General features: G+C 43.9%; 1 protein-coding gene across 1 annotated transcript; it reads left to right on the forward strand.

The window, feature by feature from the left end:
- Positions 1–1657: 1657 nt before the first annotated feature.
- On the forward strand, positions 1658–5378 carry LOC119337203 (FHA domain-containing protein FHA2-like). Its single transcript, XM_037609324.1, has 4 exons — positions 1658–2038; positions 2220–2966; positions 3696–3850; positions 4899–5378. The coding sequence occupies exons 2-4, from the start codon at positions 2303–2305 to the stop codon at positions 5106–5108; spliced, it is 1029 nt and encodes a 342-aa protein (XP_037465221.1). The 5' UTR covers positions 1658–2038; positions 2220–2302; the 3' UTR covers positions 5109–5378.
- Positions 5379–8989: the final 3611 nt, after the last annotated feature.

Genomic DNA, 8989 nt, shown 5'->3' on the forward strand with positions numbered 1-8989 from the left:
GTTTTGGTGTCTGCTAATGGAAGTACTCTTATGACGACGGACGTCCGATTTCATACAACACCGCCTTTGAATATAACTGATAATATGACAAGAAGCTAACAGTGGTTTGGACTACCGTATATAAATATGATGGAAAAGTGTCGTAAGTATAACAATGCTCGTCCGCTAAATTTTTAATTGGGGTGGGGTGGGTGTTGGCGGCGGCGGGGGGCATCAAGATATTTCCTTTGATAGTCATGTCCTTCATCGTTTTACCGTAACCCTCTGCCCTTTATTAGTTCTCGATCCACCCAAGCCCCGCTCCTTGTAGTCTTCTCTCCCATTTTCTATCCAACGAATGCCTTCCAAACTATTCTCCCATCCATTGACACCACAGTTCTCTGCTAGTACCTGATCCGGGACATAAGAAGGGCCAGGTAGTAAATCTGATCTCAAGGTTATAAAATATTTTTCTTCTTTTCTCATAAGTTGTTCTTCAAATTGGAGATTTTACCTTCAGGCTTGGAACTTGATTGGGTTGAAAGTTCGGATCTGGTGAACTGAGAGTTACATGTTCATTTGTTGAAAGTAGATCCGGTGAATCAAAGGTTAGTTTTTTATTTGGTTGAGAGTAGTCATGATGAATGGGAAGTTTGGCTAAAAGTAGATCTGGTGAATTTGAAGTTAAATTGTCATTTGGCCAAACGTAGATCTGGTGAATTGGAAGTTAATTTTCATTTGGCTAACCCATGTAACAATTTTCCCTTTTCTGTTCTTTTCATTTTTCCTAGGGCTGTTTTTATTTGTTCCTTTTTTTCTATTTATTCTTTTCCTTTTCCGGCCTTATTTTTCATATATTTTTTTGCGGAAAAACTTCCAATCTATTCATCTTCAATCATGGCAGTACAACGAATACCAGAAATAAAAATTACATCCAGATTCGTAGACCACCTAGCGACGACTACAAGCACCGAAGCGAGCCGAAGGCGCGCCGCCGTCATCGCCCCTCCATCCCCGGAGCCGGGCACAACTTGTTGTACTAGACAGTCGGGAAGTCGTCGTGCTAAGGCCCTATAGGACCAGCACCCCAGAACAGCAACCGCCGCCGATGAAAAATAACGTAGATCGAAAGGATCCAAACCGAAGACACACGAACGTAGACGAACGACGACGAGATCCGAGCAAATCCACCAAAGATAGATCTGCCGGAGACACACCTTCACACGCCCACCAACGATGCTAGACGCACCGTCGGAACGGGGGCTAGGCGGGGAGACCTTTATTCCATCTTTAGGGAGCCGCCGCCGTCTCGCCTTCCTGAGTAGGACACAAACCCTAACAAGATTGAAAAAAAAACTAAAAATGGAGCCCTCCCGCCGACCCTTGCCAGGATCCACCGCGCCTTCATGGCCCTAGGGCCACCGCAGACGAGGCGGACCTGCGCCGGCTCCGGCGAGAGGCACGGACCCTAACTTTTTTTCTTTATTATTTTTCATATTCTATGATGTATCTGATGATACTGATTTATTATTTTCTCTAATAATAATAGGAGAAAAATATATTGATTTGTTATTGTAATGAATGTTGATTTGTTATTTGCCCAGAGTATCCGTCGAGCATTAGCTGCCGTTGGATTCAGGTGTGAGCACGTTTTCTCATGAGCTGACAAAGATAACTCCATCCTCATGGTTGTCCACCAGATACTAGCTAGTACTCGCTGGTCGTGAGAAATTTACTCAAATTCCTTTTAGAAGCTCACAAATTGAATTAGTATCGGGCCTTGATCTGTGTAGATTCAGGTGATGGTGCACCGCTTAGAATTCCGGCATCTCCATGTCGACGGTGTTCATCGTCATCTTGTAAAGAAAGTTCTCCTCTCCCTTATTCATCGTCACTGATTTCTCCCCTCGGACGCCCTTTTCCCCACTCCCACTCGTTGTTCTTCTCTTCCCCGCAATTTCCCGGGCCGACGGCGACGGGGGCGGGGGCGGGGCGCATAAAGCAAAGGGCAACTGCCTACTGGCACTGGATTAGCGCCGATTAATTTCCTCTTTTGTTGGTAAGGAAGGAAACCCTAGCTTGACGGACGAACTGTTCTAGGGTGTTGATTTGTTTTTGGGGATTCTTTCCTTGCTGTGGCAGTGAGCAATCAGAATCAAAATCAAAATCAAAACTAGCTAATCGCCGATTGCTTGCTTCTTTCTGCCATACTAATTAATTCTGTTCCTTGGTCCGATTAGGTTCCTCTACTTCCGCGCGCAAGATCGATCTGAGGCGCGGCAGCTAATCTCGTCGGAAAATCGAGGGTTCAACTGAAGCCAATATGCCCAACGTCAAGTCCGCCGGTGGTGCTGGTGCCAGTGCCATCCCTGCCGGCGGCGACGGCGAGGTGGAGGCTGGGTTCGCCAAGCTGCAGGGTGAGGATTTCGAGTACTACATGCAGACCTACTCCATCATGCTGGGCCGCAACAGCAAGAAATCCACGGTGGACGTGGATCTCTCCAGCCTTGGCGGGGGGATGAACATCTCGCGCCACCACGCGCGGATATTCTACGACTTCCAGCGCCGCCGCTTCGCGCTCGACGTCATCGGCAAGAACGGCTGCCTGGTTGAGGGTGTCCTGCACCTCCCTGGGAACCCTCCTGTCAAGCTTGACTCGCAGGACCTCCTTCAGATTGGAGACAAGAAGTTTTATTTCCTCTTGCCCACGAGGTCTATCTTTGCCTCGTTCGCTGCTCGGCAAGCCCCTGTTATTCCTCCACAGATCCCGCCGCCAGCTTATGCGCGGCCAGGGCACCCTCGTGTGTCCGATTTCCATGACCGCTTCTCTGAAGGTGATTATGGCCGGGACAGTGATGACATTGGGAATGGTGTTGGGGAAGGTGGAATGAAGGGCAAGCTGAAGAGAACCAAGAAGTCTCCCGGAGATTTGGACATCTATGGTGGGCACAGAATCAATGTTGAAGCAATAGGAACATTGGGTGAAGGTGATACATTATCCTTGCTCATCGTCTTGTTTTTCTTCTAAAAGATATGCAGAGTTGATGATGATTTTGCACTCAAATTTAGCTGTACCTTTTCATGTGGTTATAGTAATATAATGATTAAAGATGATATGCCAACGTTCATATTAGAGACAGATATACACATATAGCGTAAATGTACTGTTACGGGAACTATCTATCTGTATAATTCTCTTATGGAACTCTGATTAGACGTTTACTGCAGGTGAGCATACATTATTAGTTGCTATTGCAAGTGTTATTATGTAAGAACATTATACTTTATCATGATGTGTAAACATAACTGCATCTCTTATGTTGTTACCTTTAAGAGAAAAGGTAGCAGAGATGCAGTTATATTTGCACATCAAAAGATACACATCCAGATGCTTCATTCTGAATGTCTTGACGGTTTGCATTCTTAGTGTCTAGAGATAAATTAAAGTACATTATCTAGGCTATTTCTATCACTATAGCAGCTGACATACTGTCAAGAACTATGAATTAGTAAATTGTACTCCCTCCGTTCCATGATATAAGTTTAGAAGCTGTTGGTGAACTTTGTTCCTGTTTGCAGTTCTGGACCTCGATTCCGAAGCTGTTACTGCTTTCTGTTTATTTCAGCTTTGTCCATTGAAAGACCAAAATCATTACCTTTTAACATGCGTGGAAGTATTTGTTTGATCTGAACTGAACTGTCTTCTTTTTTTGCAGACAACAGATCAGAAATAAGATCAAGGGGTGACAAGGATGTGGACAACCAGCACCTTCAAACGGAAGAGAAGGAAGTCGTGTCATCTGTTGCGACTGTGTTATCTGACCTCTGTGGCCCTGGAGAATGGATGCCTATGAAAACACTCCATACAGAGGTTTGTCATGGAAAAACACACATATTTCGTATCCCACTTCTATGCTTAAGCTAAAGTATGCTGTATTACCCCAAATTAGTCCAACCCCTCTTGTGTGAAACAACTGGATCTAACTCTGGCTTGGAAAATTTAAATGTACAGAAAGTAGCTTACTCTTTTGATACATTAAAGGGATAGGCGGTATCATCACAGTTTAATTTTTTGAAATAGAATATCATTACAACTGACGACATTAACAAATGACTTATTGATTCAAAAGGACAATAACCTAAACTGCATTCTGAGAATATCATCTAAGGATAGAAGTCAGGTGCTAGCATCCCTGCCTGTCTAATACTCAATCCGTTCACTATTATAAGATGTTCCAACTTTTTCTGAATTAGATGTATGTGGACGCATTTTAGTGTGTTTGTTCACTCATTTCAGTCTGTATGTAGTCCATGTTGAAATATCCAAAACATCTTATAATAGTGAACGAAGGGAGTAGCTTAGTTGTATCCCGTAGGTGTATGGACAATAGCTTATCAAAACCACCATAAAAATTCATGAAGGCTTGCAGTTGTAGGCGCACAGGCTATAATAGGCCTTTTAGCATGTTAATGCATGACTTTGCCTGGTAGCATCCCTCATTTGTCAGTTGTCACTCCGAACATGTTTTGCACTGAATGTTGTTGCTTGGGATTTGTGGAGCTGTGCCTCGCGGCAGAAGATTTTGTACTGATACTTACATAATCTTGTACAAGTAATGGGAAAGACTTGCAAGTATATCTTGTTATAGCTACTTATTTTTTTCACTGTTAAATTGATTAATACTAGTGCTACATACTGGGATGTCCTCTCTATTCTGGTTCAGGTCACAACATTATCATCATTACTGGTGTTGTTCTGCTTACCACCGGCTGTCAATTCAGAACCCCCTTGCTTTAGTTTCCCTTTTCTGATGATCTCCTTTTTCTTCACTCACCCAGCCATGTAAAAGCTTAGCAAACTGTTACACAGTTAGAATCACTGTTTGCAAACCCTTAATCGTTTGTTTGGCTACTCGCAGCTTATGGACCAGTTTGGCAACGTGTGGCACCACAGCAGGGTGCGGAAGTACCTGACGGCGGACGACTGGTCGCCAATTGAAGCCAAGGGGAGGCCGTGGTACGGGCTGCTGGGGCTGCTCAGGAAGTACCCAGAGCACTTCGTCATCAACACGAAGTCCAAGGGCAGGGCGATCTCGGAGTTCGTCTCGCTGGTTTCCTTGCTCTCCTGACCAGCGAGGTGAGGCTGTCTCCAAAGCTTTGCTTGGGTTTTGTTCTGCATCCTTGCCGTCGCCGTCAGTCGGTCGGTTTGTTCGTGTCTGTAAGGTCGAGTGGCGTCCTGATTTGCCCCTGCAGTTTTGCATCAGTTAAATGAACTTTGCTGTAATGTACTGTACACCTGGCTGGTTTCTTCCGTGTTTTTACCTATAGCAATGTAGTGTCGAAAATGTTATGCGGAAACAGGACTTATAAGTACGTAGTTTTCAGTTCGTGTCTCTTCAGGTTTAATGTTGCCGCTTTGAACTACAGAACTTAGGGCGTCTTGTTTGCGTGACACGGCGGCCGGTGGCAGCGACACTGATGCTGGGACCGTCGCGCCATTGTTCCCAGCAGCAGCCGTGTGGCACGCAGCCCTCTTATTTGCCCTGCCTAGCATGCTGATCGTCTTTTTTTTCTGAGACAAGTTGTGGTGGTTTGGTGGGAGCGAATGGCAAACTCGTGTTGTCGAGCATGGGCCGTGGGAGTGGAGGCCATCTGGTACACCCCAGCCCCAAGAGAAAACAGAAGTAGAGTCCGAAATTTACACTTGCTAAATCCTTCTTTGTTGTGGAAAGTTCCTTATGGACCACAGTTGCTAAAATATACCTGGCCACATGTCGGGCCGGGCCGGGCCTACCAAAGCCTGATGCAAAAAACCAAGGCCTGAGCCCAGCCTGGCCCGGCTGTTGGGCCTAAAAATTGGGCCCGAGCCTAGCCCATCACGCTAAAAGCTCGCCAAGCCTCGGGCCTTGGGCTGGGCCTCTTCGTTAACGCATGAATACGACGGGCTTGGGCCTGGCCCTGCCGTCGGGCTTGAAATCTATGCCTGAGCCCGGCCCGTGGACAAGGTCGGGCTGGGCTGGGTCGGGCTTTTTCGGGCCTGGTCGGGCCGACCGGGCCAGGCTGTCCATGGCCAGGTCTATGCAGCTAAATCCTTCCTTATTCTCTTTTCTTTTGTGTCTAATAATGCTACATCTACGGAAAGTTTCTTACGGACTGAATTTACGGGATCAGCTGGTTGTCTCGTAGTGAAAATCAAGTGGAGTTTTTTCGCAAAAGGGGCGCTTTATACTTAAAAGATTTAAGCATTACTTTCAACTTCTGCATAATTAAGATGCACACAGCCAAATAAAGTCCTCCTACACAAACGAGAAATTAAAAAGGCGAAATACAAAGAAACATGTAAGTCCGTATAACGCCTAAAGCTGAGGTGGGCCAATCCTAAGATCATGCAGCCACCCATGTTGGGTAAAAGTATCCCTCGCCGTATCCTTCAATCGTGTACACACCTCCGTAAACAGGTCTCGATTCTCCACGCGTTATAGAGAGGACCATAAATGAAGAGTCCCGGTACATCTGTAGATAACCTGCATCAGAGAAGTACTTTTATCGTTAAAAACCTTATCATTTCTACATAGCCAAAACGACCAAATAACGGCAAGCGCTCCCACCCTAAAAAGAGTTCTGAACCTGTGATCTATTCCATTTAACCAGTTTCCAAATACATTAGCAACACTACAAGGAGGATACAAGCCAGAAGCTATCTGGATGACTGACCATATAGAACGAGACAATTTGCATCGGAAGAATAAATGTTTTATTGTCTCATCATGGTGACAAAAAACACACTGCAGGCTTCCGTGCCAATTTCTCTTAATAAGGTTAACTTTAGTAAGAATAACTCCGCGACGAAGTTACTATACAAAGATTTTACTCTTAAGAGGTATCTTCATTTTCCACATCTTCTTCTTATTATCAACTCGCACATTAGACTGGATTAACGCTCTATATATAGACTCCACTAAGAATTGTCCATTCCCATGTAGGTTCCATCTAAATACATCAGACTCATGTGATAATTGCACCCTGAACAACCGCTGAAGTAGGATGTACCATGATTAAATCTCTTCTGAACGTCACATTTTATGGAAATGATTCCATTACCCTGACGATAGTATCACCATTCAACAGGATTTATCAAGTGGAGTTGAGAACAAGGCGTGGCCCTATTGGCTAGGCGCCCAGTCAACCTACACACGTTTGAGCCTCGATTGGCGCATGATGCTTAAGGATTTCTCTTTTATTAAAACCGCCTCGAAGGGCTAGCCTGAGAAGTTTTTTTTAAAAAAATCAAGGTGAGTTTAGCATTTTCCTTCTAAAATTGGCTCCTAATACAACATCCTTGTTAAGTCACGCTACTTTCATAATAGCAACCATTGGATTGATGATTGTTACTTGTTGAAACATTTGATTTGCAATGGTGTCAACACATGATTCATGGGAAGTGCCAATTATGTCCGTGAGGAGTCGCAAATTTGTGATGGCGACCATCAGGGAGATAGTTCAAATGACATGATGTGATGATGAGTGGCAATGCTATAAGCAAATAGCGAATGTGCTTGCAAGTTAGCCGTGGTCCAAATCAATAGCGAATGAAGAAGTTGAAATATTGTAAGGGTATTGTGACTGATAATCAAGTACACAAGAATTAAGTAAAAGGACAAGAGAATAATGGAAATGATGAAATCTGTAATACGGCTAACAGGTTCTCAGGGAATTCGGATCCACCACTAATATGTATGTTACCACCGATACGCGTCGGTGCTATACAAACGGTTTTACACTCCTTTCCGCGACGACATTTGGAATCGTCACCTTGTGAGTGTGGGCGATTAGGGGGGTCCTTCCCACACGACCAAGAAATCGTCGGGGATAGGCCCTCCTGGGACACCAAATGAGTTCTTGTGCGATCGGGTGATCCACATAAACCCAATCATTTTCGTAGGTATGTACATTCCACACTGTGAATCCCAGAAAACATTTCCGTAGGTATGTACATCCTACACGGTGAATCCCAGAAAAACATTTCAGTAGGTATGTATATCACACACAGTCAATCCAAGGAATACGTTTCCGTTCTATGTACATCCCACACAATCAATTCAGGGAAAACGTTTTCGTTCGTATGTACATCCCACACAGGTTTATGTATAGACTCGTGTGTGATACGTGTAACTATCACACATGCTCTGCCTTGGTTAACCGTTTGCTTTTATCAACTACATCACACACGATTTGATGAAGAAAACTGTGTAGTATTGGGCTATCCATCACAAGCGTTTTTACTGCTAGAACCGTTTGCAAAGTTCCATGACCCATTTAGCAGGTTTATTAGTTTACAATTAATAATTCCAGTATTACGCAAATTCATATCGAACAACTGTTTGCCAATTTCATATCAGGCACATAAATATATTTTAACATCACAGTACAATAGCTGCCTGAAAACAGCACAATACAACATATAGCTAGTTCAGCTTCATAAGAACAATATTAGAAAAATATATCCATTTCCCTAATTGAGATCATCCAGGCTCATCTTATCCACCTCTGCTTTGAGTTCAGTAAGAACCTGTTTTGCACTGGCCAACTAGGAAAGTGACTCCTCCTTCGCCAACACCATCTTAGCAAAGTCTGATTTAAAAAATTTAAGCTCATTCTCCACCTTTCTATTTTTATCCCACATCTTCAAATATTCTTTAGCGTTGACAACACTTTCTCTAAGCCTACCTCCGTTCTCTTCCTCATACATGCTCCAGAGCTTTGCAAGGCACATCTTCAAAGACTGTGGCCACTCTTGATCAACCCACTCCAAGTAAGAACACTTCCGTTCATCCTATAATATTTAAAACTAGATCAGTAACAATTGTAGGGGAAATGGGTTTATAGCAATATAGAAAATCACCAAATACTTATTTTGAAAAGCTGAAGAAACAGGTTAATTATGCCATATCTTCTCAAAAAGATCAATGTGCAAATGAATTGATTGCTACTGAGACAACAACCAAATTCT

This window comes from Triticum dicoccoides, chromosome 7B (genome assembly GCF_002162155.2).
Source record: "Triticum dicoccoides isolate Atlit2015 ecotype Zavitan chromosome 7B, WEW_v2.0, whole genome shotgun sequence".
NCBI lineage: Eukaryota > Viridiplantae > Streptophyta > Magnoliopsida > Poales > Poaceae > Triticum > Triticum dicoccoides.

Bases quoted from the DNA above. Each gene is read 5' to 3' on its own strand.
- LOC119337203 (XM_037609324.1), top strand. From the start codon at position 2,303: ATGCCCAACGTCAAGTCCGCCGGTGGTGCTGGTGCCAGTGCCATCCCT. The intron at 2,967-3,695 runs GTGATACATTAT...CTTTTTTTGCAG, and splicing joins AATAGGAACATTGGGTGAAG to ACAACAGATCAGAAATAAGA. The intron at 3,851-4,898 runs GTTTGTCATGGA...GGCTACTCGCAG, and splicing joins TGAAAACACTCCATACAGAG to CTTATGGACCAGTTTGGCAA.